This window comes from Gracilinanus agilis, chromosome 1 (assembly GCF_016433145.1).
Source record: "Gracilinanus agilis isolate LMUSP501 chromosome 1, AgileGrace, whole genome shotgun sequence".
Taxonomy (NCBI): domain Eukaryota; kingdom Metazoa; phylum Chordata; class Mammalia; order Didelphimorphia; family Didelphidae; genus Gracilinanus; species Gracilinanus agilis.
In genome coordinates this window covers 710,001,514-710,016,416 of record NC_058130.1, presented here as the reverse complement: position 1 = coordinate 710,016,416, position 14,903 = coordinate 710,001,514, and the positions used below count along the sequence as shown (strand labels likewise).

The window sequence follows — 14,903 nt, the reverse complement described above, 5'->3', positions numbered from 1 at the left end:
AGTTTGTACTAAGTTTTTGATACTATAAGTTATTGAATCATTGCATTTCATTAAGCAGTCAGTAAAAACTATTCATGATACATTTAAAATTTTAAATCATTTAACCATTTTATTCACTTTAAGTCTCAATGGTAAAAGCATGCTTCAAACTAATAGGTAAGAACAGAGTAAAAATGTAACTTCTGGAAGCTGTTCAGAGAAACATTCTTGTGCTAAAAGAAAACAAAACCAAAAAAACCCCCAAAACTTCTACAATCCTATATAACCTGACAGACAATTTACAATAATGAATCTTGAACCTTATATTCAGATTCTGAAACGTCACTGAGTTCAACAAGCACAATTAAGAATTAGGACATTATTTTTCAAAACTACATATATACACATATTCTAACTTTGAAATAAACACCATTGGGGGCAGCTGAGTAGCTCAGTGGATTGACAGCCAGGCCTAGAAATGGGAGGTCCTAGGTTCAAATCTGGCCTCAGAAACTTCCCAGCTGTGTGACCCTGGGCAAGTCACTTAAACTCCATTGCCTAGCCCTTATTACTCTTCTGCCTTGAAGCCAATACACAGTATTGACTCCAAGATGGAAGGTAAGGGTTAAAAAAAAGAAATAAACAACATTTAGGAAATCCAATTGAGGAATTAAATATTTTACATTGTCAGTCTTCCCATCTTCCCTCTTTGTGGCCAGCAGAGAAGAAAGGAGGAGGTTTCAAACAGATATGTTTACCTGCCTCTGTCTGAGTAGTTCCTTTTCACTTGTTAAGGTATCCTAAAGTTTAAGGAACTCAAAATTCAGGGACTTGCAGTTTCACACCTAAATTCTCTTTTTAACCTCTTATCTCACTCTCTTATCCACCAAATATTCCCAACATTCAGGAATGCAGGGAGGGAGAGATAGACCAAGTTATAATACATAAATCACATTAAAATTTTCCAAAATTCTAGCTTGTGTGCACAAAAACACAGATGTACAAAGACAAACAATTATGTCCCATCCTCCACATACCATTCTGAGTTTGCTTATTTCTAATCCCCATCCCAGATCTGTGGGAGGGGGAGATGGCGCTTTCCTCCCCCCCTACAATAATGACCATTTAGTGTTACAACAGAAAAATCATTTATTTCTTTTTCCTCTTTCCTTTATACTTTGGGAGATCATTCCTTAGGTACCTCTTTTCTTCCTGCAACCTTCCTGACCCATTCTTAAGTATCCTCTTCATTAGTTGCTCAATCCTGCAGACTTTCCAGCCCAAAATAGCTTGCAAACTAAAATGCTAGGATGCCTGAGGGTTACTGTCTCTATTTCCCTGGGTCATTCAGGTCTCCAGGCTAACATCTTCTACCTGGGTTTGTGTGTACAAACTTATATGACCCTGATCCTTGCTGTATCAACTCCATCTGGACCTTCTCTGTCTTCTACTTTCACTCTCCTATCTCCTAGCTCTATTGGGCTTAGAGACTTAGAAAGCCACCAGAGGCTCTCTTAAGGGGATCCCTCATCTGGGGGGTTACCAGAAATGGCAAGCAGGATGTCCTTGCCCAATAAGGGAGGGAATGGAGGGTCTCTCCACTGTTCCAGAATTCCCAGTCAAAGCACCAACTGTGTGATAAAAGCAACTCCCTACTCAAATTACAAACCTAGAGTGAGAAAATGAGAGTAAAAGAAGCAAACCTTTATTCTTTCTCATAAGAAAGGAAAAATTTCCTAGTGAAAAGTGCCAATGCATGGATGCAGACACAAATATTATATAGATTCCTGATGTCCAACACCCTGTTGTCTGGGGGGGTCAGGACTTACAATTCTAGACAAGAAATCTACCCCAATTAGAAAACAGCAAGATACATAGTGTGAGCTCATCATGAGCTCCCACTTAGGGAGGGATAAAGTGATGGGGAAGTAGCCATGTTCTCAGGAGTGACTCCTTTTGCTCCTAATGGTATGAAGAGATAAGAAGGTAGGATAGCTTAATGGCTTTCATCCTTGAAGTGAGATAGATCTCCCTAACTCACTAGGCCTGTGGCAATAACAAAGTGTCCTTGAGAGCTTATTAATTCCAGGCTTTCATTCCTGATGGGGGGGTGGGGGTGGGGGAGAAGGATAGATGTCCATTCTGAGAAAAACATACTCTTTTTATTCCCTACAAAGATGATGCCCACTCTACCCTATGATATTACTTGACACACACATAACAACCAATGAGTTCTTGTCATTTTATTGTTTTGTTGCACCCCATATATATTTTTAAACCCTTACCTTCCATCTTGGAGTCAATACTGTGTATTGGCTCCAAGGCAGAAGAGTGGTAAGCGCTAGGCAATGGGGGTGACTTGCCCAGGGTCACACAGCTGGGAAGTGTCTGAGACCAGATTTGAACCTAGGACCTCCTGTCTCTAGGCCTGGCTCTCAATCCATTGAGCTACCCTGCTGCCCCCTGAACCCCATGTATTAAAGCAGAAGATAAAAAGTTCTATATTTATAATGAACCAATTAGAGTAATGTAACTTGCTACTGATTAGCAGGCACAAAATGAGATCTTAGAAATTAATGAATATAGATTACTCTTGGGAATGGCTGTGCTCAGCAAAAAACAGTGGAGGAGGAAGGTAAAAGCATATCAAAACCTCTTTTTTATTTCCACTGAAAATATTAAGAAATAAACTGAACTAATAAGTAATTTATGAAATTATGAAATAGGGAAAGGTATGCCTAGTTCTTTGGATACTCACTGGGAAAGACCACAATTCACAGTGGGAAATATCAAAGAAATCATATTTTAATCAAACACAGAGGGTATGAGGGCAAAAAGCCCAAAAGGGCAGAGACAAGTAAGTGGCCAAAAGTGGTACAGAGGCAGAAGGTAGCACAGGGATAAGGAATAGTGATGACAGGCAGTGTTAGCTTGAGGAAGGGAAGAAGCAGAGAAATCAATCATGTAACCATAGATTAGAATTGGGAGTGATGGGCAGCATGAACCCAATGGAGATGGAAGAGGGTTTGGGGTGGGAAACAAATTAACTCCTATTTGTATCATCTTGGGGTTAATTCATTACCATATATATAAATCTTCACAAAGTTACCAGTAAAACTTCAGTTGTCTTCTTGAAGTTATCAGCCTCTTTTGATCTGTTAGTTTAAAGCTGTAGAAGTCTGGAATTTATCTGGAATTTACATCTCATGGGACTAGAAAACTTGATAGCAGCTCCTAGATGGCTTCCCTTGACTCAGTACATATTTCCAGAAAGACAATTTTGGTTAATATATGGTACAATTTGTAAATTTTGCTCTTTGAAATAATTTGTATGTAACTTCCAAGTTTCCCTTTACAATCTTATTTCTTGCTATTGCCCCTTTATATTGACTACTTATAAACTTACTATACTGACTAGAAAGGGGAGGGAGTGGTAAGGGGGACCAGAACAAGATACAACAGTTACACAAACATTTCTCCAGTCTAAAGTTGTTGCTTTGGTAGATTCCCCTCTTCCTTTTAGGCCTTAATCCCTTTCTATTAGCAGAGTGTATACATGGTCAAAAATGAAAACTTAGGCTACAGAATAGAGATTAGGGATAGTAACCAAACTTTGAATGATAAATATCTCATGTTCAGTGCCAAAGGATGGAAAAAATATGAACACTGTACTTGGTGTCTAGAGGCCAATCTGCCAGAAGAAATTTTGTTTAGTTTAATATAAATCTAATTTTAAATTTTAAATCTGGTTTATTTAACCTTCAAATAGGCTTTGAGTAAAGAACCTTTTCTTGCATAACCACCATAATTCAAATGAACTTCACTCCACCAAATATTGTTTTACCTACTAATTAATAGCCCAAAAGAATCTAGATTATTATTATTATTATTATTAAAGATTGTATCATTTAAAACAATATATTTTAGCACATTGTTTTATCCAATTCACCTCAGACAGCTGAGCTACTCAGCTGCCCCCAATGGTGTTTATTTCAAAGTTAGAATATGTGTATATATGTAGTTTTGAAAAATAACGTCCTAATTCTTAATTGTGCTTGTTGAACTCAGTGAAGTTTCAGAGTCTGAATATAAGGTTCAGGATTCATTATTGTAAATTGTCTGTCAGGTTATATAGGATTGTAGAAGTTTTGGGGTTTTTTTTGGTTTTGTTTTCTTTTATTTAAATTTAAATTTAAATCTGATTTATTTATTTAAAGAAAAAAATTTTTAAATAAACTCTTATCTTCCATCTTGGAGTCAATACTGTGTATTGGCTCCAAGGCAGAAGAGTGGTAAGGGCTAGGCAATGGGGGTCAAGTGACTTGCCCAGGGTCACACAGCTGGGAAGTGTCTGAGGCCAGATTTGAACCTAGGACCTCCTGTCTCTAGGCCTGGCTCTCAATCCACTGAGCTACCCAGTTGTCTCCCCATTTCTGATTTAAAGAAATGTACAAAATGACAGTCTCTCCATACCTTCCAATATGTCTCTGCTCCAAGACAATTTTAGGTAAGATTTATAGATATCCAAAAAAAAGAATATCAAGCTATGTAACAAAATAGATCTGGACCAGGGGTCGGCAACCTTTTTGGCCGTGAGAACCATAAACACCACATTTTTTAAAATGTAATTTCGTGAGAGCCGTACAGTGCTCACAGTGCGCGCTCCTGTAACAGCGCCTGAAAAAAAATTGACTTTATGGCTCAAGAGCCATACCTTGCCGACCCCTGGTGTAAGGGAATGGACTACTTACAATAGACACTAAAAGGGTTGTCCCTGCACAGGTGTGGGTCTTCTTGGGAAAGGATCTCTGATACATGGGAGAAACTACTGGGATAAAAGGATATTTTAGCATTTGCTTAAGCCTGCCATCTCCACCTAAACCAGTATTATCATTTACTTTAAGATTTATTGTTCAATCTGAGACTATCTGAAACTTCCCTGAACTCTCTCAGGAGCAGGGATGAACTAACCCTAAAACTTGGGGTTCTCTTAGATTCCACGTCCACAGTAGCTATGAGAAGGCAAGAATACTAATATGTAGCTGATGTGTTTCTAAAAACTGGAAAACAATGTGTTCCTATCATCAACATGGAATCTAGAGACCCCAAACTTGTAGCCTAGTAAGATCTGATGAACCCCAAGTTTTAGAACTAGCTTATAAGTTGGAGACCCCAAAGCTTTTACTTGTTCCCTTGAGAATCCACCCTGAAGGGAATCTCAGACTAGCAGTTTCAGACTGAATAATGGACCCTAGGGTAAATTGACAATCCTGTCAGTTGGGACCAAGTCCAAGCCAAGTGACTCTTTGGTGCAGTAGGCAGCAGGTCAGTCTTGTAAGCTGAAGGTCTTGAGTTTGATCCTCTATAGGACTGTGTGATACAGTGGGAGAGGCTTCTGGAGACAAGTAAAGTCATTTGGCTTGGGCTTAGCCTTTTACCTTAGGGTCCATTATAAGTATGAAACTGCTAGCCTGAGATTCCCTCCAAGGTAGATTCTCAAGGGAACAAGTAAAAGCTTTGGGGTCTCCAACTTACAAGCTAGTCCTAAAACTTGGGGTTCATCAGATCCTACTAGGCTACAAGTTTGGGGTTTCTAGATTCCATGTTGACAAAGGGTAGCTCCAGCCTACCTTTCCAGATTCATTTCACATACTCCCTTTCACTGAAGTCAATATTCCTGCTAATTTGGCCCACTTACTATTCTTTGAACTTGGTATTCTATTTCTTGCCTCCAATAAACCACACAGTTTATGCCCCAAGTCTGGAATGTACTCTCTCTCTCTCCTCCTTCATCCCATCAATTGATAAATATGTATCAGGTGCTTTCTATGTGTTAGGCACTATGCCAAGTATTGAGGATAAAAAGACAAAAAGGCAGCAGAGGAGGCAACTAGGTGGCTCAGTGGATTGAGAGTCTGGCCTGGAGTCTGAAGGAGCTAGGTTTAAATATGGCTTCAGATACTTCCTAGCTATGTGACCCTGGGCAAGTCACTTAATCCCAGTTGCCTGATCTTCTGCCTTGGAACTAATACTCAGTATTGATTCTAAATCAGAAAGTAAGTGTTTAAAAAGGGGGGTGGAGGGAACCAACAGTTTCTGCCCATAAGGATCTTACTTTCTTTTGAGTATGGCAACACACAATACAAGAGATGCACAAAATAGATGCTAGGTAATTGTGCTGGTGAAAGTACTAGCAGCTGAGGAGGGCAGGAGAGGCTTGTTAAAGGCAGGTGTTCCTGAGGAGAGCTGGGAAGGGATTCTACAAGGAGGGAAAGCATGGCAGGCTGGGAGGGTGGCTGAGATGCAAATACATGGAGAGTGGAGGAGTGTTCTGTAGATAAAATATCTTCCAAGTCAGAACAAAGAGTTCTTCCTTTAACAATTCGCACTGTCCAAAAGTGGAAATGGATCGCCTCCAGAAATAATTTCTTGCTGTTTAAAATGTTCATTGAAAAGAGAATTCATTAAGCCAGGATGATTTGACAGGCATCGTGCTAAGAGTGGAGAAATATTGTATGAAAGTGATTTTAGTCCTTGCCCTCAAGAAGCTTTCCAAAAAGGACAGACGTGACCTACGGGAGTGGTGGTTTATAAAGGAAGTGACTGGGGGTTTACTGGGATCTTTTAAAAAGCCAAAAGACACACCCTTCCAGAACAATGACATTGTATATTTGATAACTGATAGATTGGTAGATAATTCTACCAAAGGTAGAATTCAGGGCATGTGGCAAGACACCTCAGCAGGATGTTTTTTCCCCCCTTTGATTGGTCCAGTCTGGAGATGTTTTTCCTGGGAAGCAAGGCAGTGGAAGGGCAGAAGGCAGCTAGATGACATGGGAAATCTGGTTTGATTGTCTCCAAAGAGCTGGACAACCATCAGTTAGAACTATCTTAGAAGGGATGCCTTCCAACTTAAAACATTATTTGTCAGTTCAAAATCCTCTTTTTTGATAAAATGGATGTGTTCTCATTTGCTAATGCTCCTTTTTATGTCTTCCCAAGGACAGAATAAACCTAATCCTCCATAAGTGGTCTGCCAACTCAAAGGACAAAGGTCTCTCACTTCCCCTGATCTAATGATAAAGGCATGTCTAATCTGATAGAGGCATCAAGGTCAGGCAGGTGGACAGAGTGCTGGGCCTGGAGTCCAGAAATCTGAGTTAAAATCCAGGCTCAGACACTTAACTAGCTGTGATCCTGGGCATGTCACTTAACCTATATTTGCCTTAATCCATTAGAAAAGGAAATGGCAAATCATACCCACATCTTTGATAATAAAATCTCATGGACCATACTGGTGAATTAAGGTCCTCAAGGACAAGAGAAGTTGGACATGACTAAACGGCCAAACAACAAATCTGGTGAGAAAAGGTGGAATCACACTAAAGCAACAACCAGGAAACACCAGATAAAGTCTCCACAGACCAGCTTGGGTCTAACAGTTGATTCCAACTAGCAGCCTTGTATTCTTGCTCCAGCTTACCCAGAAAACACTGAATTTGGGACAGTTAGGTGATTCCATGGATTGAGAGCCAGACCTGGAGATGGGAGGTCCTGGGTTCAATTCTGACCTCAGAAACTTTCTGGCTGTGTAACCCTGAGCAAATCATTTAACCCCCTTTGCCTAGCCCTTACCACTCTTCTGCCTTGGAACCAATACTTAATATTGATTCTAAAATGGAAGGTAAGGGTTTAAAAAAACAAAACAAAACAAAATACCCAACTGCCTTATGCATAACCCTTGTAGGCCCAGATAGGGTTAGCTGCACTGCTTGAGGAGAAATTAAATGGAAAGAGATGGGTCTACTTTGTTTTATCTAGGACTATTCATTTTGAGTGATTAATCAGGCTCTTCAACTTACCATCCGGTTTTCTCCACCCTCCTGTCTTTGCTTTGTATAGTTATAGTACTTCCTTGATAATTGTGCTTTTGATTCATTCTGGATTTTTAAAGAAAAATAAATGTGAAAAGAAAAAAAAATACCAAATCAACCTCACTTTCCCTTCTTCCCCAGAAAATCATGTCCTTGAGTCTTACCTTAATCCCTTCCCAGCGGAAATCTATCTATTATTCTATATTATTCTAGTGAAATCAGAATTGGGATTCCTTACATAGAAAAACCCAGCACAATTGAGGATCACTAAAAGGCTTCAATGAGATGCCCTGGACCAGGTAAGAATCTGATCCCAGGTCTGCTTAGAAAGTCACTCATTCTGATAGTTGGCTAGGCCTCTGTTCCTAGTTAAAAGGAGGGATTTGAACTAGATTTCTTTCTCTTTTTTTTTTATTAAAAAATTTAATTAGTTTTTATTTTTAAATATTTTCCCATGTTTACATGATTCATTTTCTTTCCCTCCCTTCTTCCCTCTCCCCTCCCAGAGCCAATAAGCAATTCCATTGGGTTGTAGAAATGTTATCATTTGATACCTGTCGACATGGAAACTAGAAACCCCAAACTTGTAGCCTAGTAAGATCTGATAAACCCCAAGTTTTAGAACTAGCTTATAAATTGGAGACCCCAAAGCTTGTACTTGTTCCCGTGAGAATCCACCCAGAAGGGAATCTCAGGCTAGCTGTTTCAGACTGAATAATGGACCCTAGGGTAAAAGACAATCACCATCAGGTGGGGCTAAGGCTAAGGCGAAGCCAGAACTAAGTGACTCTTTAGCACAGTAGGCAGCATGTCAGTCTCAGAAACTGAAGGTCCCGAGTTTGATCCTCCAAAAGACTGTGTGATACTGTGGGAGAGGCTTCTGGAGACAAGAAGACCCACTCGGTATGCGCTTGGGCTTAACCCCACCTGACATCAATTATTTTTTACTTTAGGGTTCATTATTCAGTCAGAAACTGCTAGCCAGAGATTCCCTTCAGGGTGGATTCTCACGAGAATAAGTACAAGCTTTGGGGTCTCCAACTTACAAGCTAGTTCTAAAACTTGGGGTTCATCAGATCTTACTAGGCTATAAGTTTGGGGTTTCTAGATTCCATGCTGACATACCTATTTCCGTATTATTCATTTTTGGTGTAGAGCAATCTTTTAAAACCAAAACCCCAAATCACATACCCCTATATACATGTGTTAAGTGATGTCATGTTTTTCTTTTGCATTTCTACTCCCATAGTTCTTTCTTTCAAGGTGGTTAGCATTCAGGAGTGTCCTGGCTTGTTGCATTGCTACTTGTAGCAAAGTCCATTATACTGGATTGTTCCACAATGTTTTACTTTCTCTGTACAATGGTCTCCTGGTTCTGCTCATTTCACTCTGCATCAGTTCACTGAGGTTCTCCCACGAACTAGATTTCTAGCTAAGATTCTTTAAAGTTGAAATTAAATTACTGTTGAGGCAGAGTGGATGGGGTTAAGGTGGAGACTGTCCAAAAAAGATCCCCCTCCTGCTGGCATTTCTTCTCTTATTACAACTACAATAAAAAATCTGAGCACATAGCAGAGAGTTGCCATGAATGAATGTAAGAAAGTGGGAGCAGTGATCAGGGACTCCCCAGATCAAAACCCCCAAACAATAGCTTCCCAGGAGGAATTTAGGTCCTCCCAGGCTGCTTTTTGGTCTTCCTCTGGAGAAGTCATTTCCTGGGTTAACTTAATACAGGTTCTTCAAGATCTGGGAAGACCCTCCAGGCCACACTTCATCTTTGCTGTTCAGCTCGTCAAAAATAACAAAACTTTTTTCACTAGCAAGAGAAGGGCAGTGGGCTTTTTTTTTTTTCCCCTCGACATAAAAAGGCCCCTTAACTTCCGGCAGACCTAACCCTACTCTCCTTCATGCCTGGGCCACTAACTTCCTCTAGCCCCACCCCTCCTCCCACAGATCCCTGTGAGTACCTTGTTTTTTAACCTTTCCTCCGATTCGGAAAGTAAAACTGTGCTCTGCGCAGCTGAGCCTAGGGTCCCTCTTTACCTTGACGCTATCCCCCCAAACTGGAGCTGACTTTCAACAGGTTGTAGGCTTTGGGCAACAGATTCTTCAAGGACCCAGGTGGGTCCTGCCTCCAGCTCCTTTGGCTCAAGACTTTTGTAGATGAGGCCCACCGAGCCGTGCCCTGGAAAGCCAAGCCTAATCCAGGCACCATCGCCCTCTTTACCAGGATCATCCGGGAAGAGGTCATAGGTAGGACTTTAAACAAATCCTGAAGACTGGGAGGGCTGGGTGGGGTCTTTGTACTGAGGAAAAGACTTAGAAACAGGAGAGGGGGAGGGAACAGCTTCGGGCCTCCCCAAATAAGGCAAGGCCTGCCTTTTTTTTTTTTTTTTTACTCCGAAAAAAACCCCAAACTGTATTGGAAGTCCAGTATATTGAGTGATTATATCATCTTCCTTTGCTCCCTTCTCACCATAAAGAAGGAGAACATGGAAGAAATAAACCTTTACAGCTAATTGGGCACCATCTTTAGTTCTTGTTCTCTAGTGCAGCTGGGTGATAATGGGCCTGCAATCAGAAAGACCTGAACTCAAATCGGGCCTCAGACACTTACTATGTGACCCTGGAGAAGTCACTTAACCTCTGCCTGCCTCAGTTTTCCTCATTTACAAAATGGGGATAATAATAACACCTACCTCCCAGGGTTGTGACCATCAAGTAAGAAAATAAAAGTAAAGAGCTTAGCACGGTGCCTGGTAAGTGCTATATAAACGTTAGCTATTTTATTTTTTTTTAAGTTTTAAAACCCTGGAATACTGGTACCTTTGTAGGATCCTCTGAACCTAGCTAATATGAGTTAGATTGCCCCGAGGAGGTTTGACTGGGCCTGACCATGAGGAAGAAAATTCTAGTTACTTCATTTTAGTTCCAAAAATTGCCAGGCCTGGGCCTTGTTCCACAATCTCTTCAAGACTGGACTAGATACCCATAATTCTGACTTCCCCTACGAAAAGCCATGCTATGGCCATTCATTATCTTTTGGTGTCTCTTAAATGCATTACACCTTTTCTTTCTGTCTTTGAGATGCTCTAATAATCAATGTGAAACAGAAGTCCACAGTTGTGCCAAAATACGTAGAGAGAGAGAGGCAATACTAGAAACTCTGGAATGTCATTGGTTGGTTAGTCACAGTGTAAGGTGGATTGGAGAAGTGGTAACAAGCAGGCTTGGGTTTCTATGGGTACAGTTTTCCTTCTACATAAGATAATGTGGATGAGGGGATGGGCCGGAATAGAGGCTTAGAATCACATGTCCAGTAGATATAACTTTCCCAGAGTGGTCCATCCCTTCCTCAGATGTCTTTGCTCCATCTCCTTTTTTTTTTTTTTTTTTTTTAAACCCTTGTACTTCGGTGTATTGTCTCATAGGTGGAAGATTGGTAAGGGTGGGCAATGGGGGTCAAGTGACTTGCCCAGGGTCACACAGCTGGGAAGTGGCTGAGGCCGGGTTTGAACCTAGGACCTCCTGTCTCTAGGCCTGACTCTCACTCCACTGAGCTACCCAGCTGCCCCTCCATCTCCTTTTAAAAAGGACCCTCAGACCCACATCAGGATCTGGGAGATATTGGGGGATCAGGCTGAGATAAGGATAAACAAATGCTGACATGCTGATTTGGGAACTGGCAGGTCCTCTCCACCCCCAGCCTGGACTGCTGATCTGTCTCTATGGGGAAGTATGACTGCCCAGGCCCGTGGAGCCTCACATGATCCAAGGGGAGGTGTCTCTGGGAAACTCAGTGGAGAGACTTCATCACCCTCATTATGATCAATTTACCAGCCCTGCTCTAAGTCCCTCCCTAGCTCCTGTTTCCTCCCTCCCACAGAATAAAACCATAGGGAGCTAGAGTTCCTGAAGCCATCTGCAGCTTGCCTGCCCTAGGCTCAAGGGGCCAGGATGATTGGGGGACTACCTAGAGTGAGTGAATATCTTTTCTAAACTTTTTCCACTGTCTATACCCTTTCTTGTTTTCTGCTGCCATACCAGAACAGTAACAAGCTAAGGAAAGCCAAGTGTCTACTTCTGGTGTTCAGAGCTGGGCCATGACAGGACTGTGGGTCAAATATGGGGTTCCTACTATTTTCAGTGGCTTCTTCCTCAGGCTGGGGTCTGGAGTAGGGGAAGATGAGGAAAAAAACTCCTAGGGCTAACTGGGTACCCTGGGAAGACTTCCACCCATCTCTTAAGCCAACCCCTTGCCACTATCCTTAATTCTAACAACTTGGGAATGAGATCAGCACCAGGTTCTCCCTACGGGCTAGCTTTTCCAGAAGCAGGGAAAAAATGCGTGTACGTGATCATGTACATGCACGTATAACATGCCTGAGGAGCTCCCACAATTAAATAGGACGCTGCCCTTTCTAGTTTCCAGTTTTCTCTCTTCCATACCAGCTCATCTGTCACCTCCTTTCTGCCTTTTCCTCTTCTCACCTTTGCCCTGGCTTACTTCCCAGCAAGCTGCTTTTCAGAGCTTCTTATAGTGAGTTCTTTGCCCCAGCACAGATTATACAGACATACAGATGGAGTAAGGGCTGAAAACAGGTTCTGGCTAAGGCTAACACACTTAAGCTATGCAGGAGGATTAAGAGAATCAGTCCCTTTTTAATGCCCCCTCTTTCCTTCTGACCTCTACACCTCTCATCCTTGCAGATGGAGTCAGCGGTGCTATTAGCCTTCTTCCTGCAAGGGGCCCTAACACTCTCACTGACAGACAATAAGGTTCCTACCTTGCGCTTTGTGGCTGTGGGAGACTGGGGTGGGGTCCCTAATGCCCCATTCTACACAGCCCGAGAGATGGCAAATGCGAAGGAAATCGGGAGGACAGTGGAAACCCTGGGAGCCAATTTCATCTTGTCCCTTGGAGACAACTTCTACTTCAATGGAGTTCACAACGCTGATGATAAACGATTCCAGGTGCTCCCTTCCATAGTGACTGTACTTCTGAAAGCCTCTTAACTTAAGCCTTTCTCTTTTTTTTCTAAGTCCTTTGCTTTAATCCCTTAACCTGCACCTAAAGTCTACTATGAAAACAGCATTGTAAAATGAAAAAAACTCAGGCGAGGGACTTCGGTTTGAATTTCAACTCTGCAGATTATTCTGTAGGACTTGAGCGAGTTGACTGCCCCTTCTGAACCTATCTTGTCATCTGTCAACTTAAGGGGTTGACATTTATCATCTGATGATCACTCAGGTCCTTTTTTGCTCTAAAGTCTTCTAAGGAGCAGCTAGGTAGCACAGGATAGAGCAATAGGACTGGAGTAAGAAGGATCTGGCTTCAAATCTGGCCTCAGACATATCTTAGCTGTGTGACCCTGGGCAAGTCACTTAACCCCAATTATCTAGCCCAGTGATAGCAAACCTTTTAGAGACCACATACTTTGCTCCCCCTGACTGTCAAATGTCACCTTCTCCCAGATGGGGGAAAGGGAGGGGAGTGGCCTGAGTACTCCACTCAGGGAAGGGAGTAAGTACTTCCATTGGGCTGCTGGGCAGAGGGGCAGGGAGGCCCAATGGAGAGAGAGAAGGAAGAAGGAAGCAGCTCTGTCCAAGTCCCTCTGCTTTTCTAGTAACTAACTCTGCCAGGGATGGTGCCTGTGCCCACAGAGAGGTCTCTGCTCGCCATCTTTAGCACATGTGCCATAGGTTCTCCATCACAGGCCTAAGCCCTTATTGTTCTTCTGCCTTAGAATCAATTCTAAGAAAGAAGGTAAGGATTAAAAAAATAAAGTCCTATGATGACCTTCTTAACTAGAAGTCTGTAAAATCTCCAAGGTTGTAAGAGATTTACAAAGTCATCTATTCTAACCACTCAGAAAATTCCTTCTACAATATCATCTAGCCTCTGGGGAAGACCTCCAGTAATACAGAGCCCATTACATCCCAAAGCAGTTGGGGGTGGGTGGTTAAAAAAATCCACTGAATTCTTGTGTCTTTGTTGGAAGCATATTAGGGAATAATGCTATAGTGTTAGAGGAGATTCCTGGCTGGGTAGAGCTTTACCACTCAGCTGGCTACCTCAGAGAAAATCAGTTGAGCACTAGTTTGGGAGTCTAGGCACTATCTAAATCCCTATCCCCTTTCCAGGAGGCTGTGACTAAAGCCCAACAAAGTAGGAGTTTGCCCTCACCTTAGGTGCATATTCTACTTTGGACTGCTTTGCATAAAGATGAACTCATACAGGAACTTTGCTGCTCTAGGAATGAGGATTTACTTAGAGGTGTCCCTCCTGCACTATGAGACAAGAAGTACCTTACAAATAATGCCCACTTACTGTTTCTCCAGCTTAATCAGTTTCCATGCTCCTTTTCTCGACACAGGAAACCTTTGAGGAAGTTTTCACAGCTCCCTCCCTTCAAAATGTTCCCTGGTATGTGCTAGCTGGAAATCATGACCACTTGGGGAATGTTTCAGCTCAGATTGCTTACTCCAAAGTCTCTAAGCGATGGTGAGTAGTGGGCCTTCCTAGGAACCCTACAGTTTGGGATGAAATGAGGAAGCTTTCATCTACTTCACCTTTAGCTAATCTAGAGTTAGTAAACCAAGAGGGAGGGAGTGGCAACATTTGGGCTTCAAAAGCATCTAGGTTCCTTATTTCCTGTTAATTGTATTGATAACTATATTTTAATATCATCTCCTTTTCCCACTATATTCCTGCCCTTCACACACTCTTAGAGAGCCATTCCTTTCAAGGGTTCAAAAGAAAGGTTCATCACAACCAATCATTGTATCTAAAAAAAAATTGATATTATCCGCAGCATTCCCTACCCATGTGCCCCAACTTCTACAAGGAATAGAGTGGAGATACTTTGAGGCCAGAACTTGGTCATTCTAATTTAATAACTTTTAGTGTTGGTTGTTTTTTTTGGTTTTTTTGTGTTTTTTTTTGGGGGGGGGGAGATACTTTATTTTTTTTTTAACATTTATTAATATACATTTTTAACATGGTTACCTGATTCATACTCCTCTTATCCCCTTCACCCCCCCCCCCCC

General features: G+C 41.9%; 1 protein-coding gene across 2 annotated transcripts in view; it reads left to right on the top strand.

The window, feature by feature from the left end:
* Positions 1-9,927: 9,927 nt before the first annotated feature.
* The window catches only part of ACP5 (acid phosphatase 5, tartrate resistant), a 17,482-nt gene continuing 12,506 nt past the window's right edge, over positions 9,928-14,903 (top strand). The window contains exons 1-3 of one of the 2 annotated variants that reach the window (XM_044658420.1): positions 9,928-10,106; positions 12,564-12,827; positions 14,231-14,358. In XM_044658420.1, coding sequence (XP_044514355.1) covers positions 12,564-12,827; positions 14,231-14,358 — 392 coding nt within the window. In that variant the 5' untranslated portion in view covers positions 9,928-10,106. Of the gene's footprint in view, positions 10,107-11,810; positions 11,832-12,563; positions 12,828-14,230; positions 14,359-14,903 lie in introns of those variants that run through there. The other variant, XM_044658419.1, reaches the window with a different exon arrangement.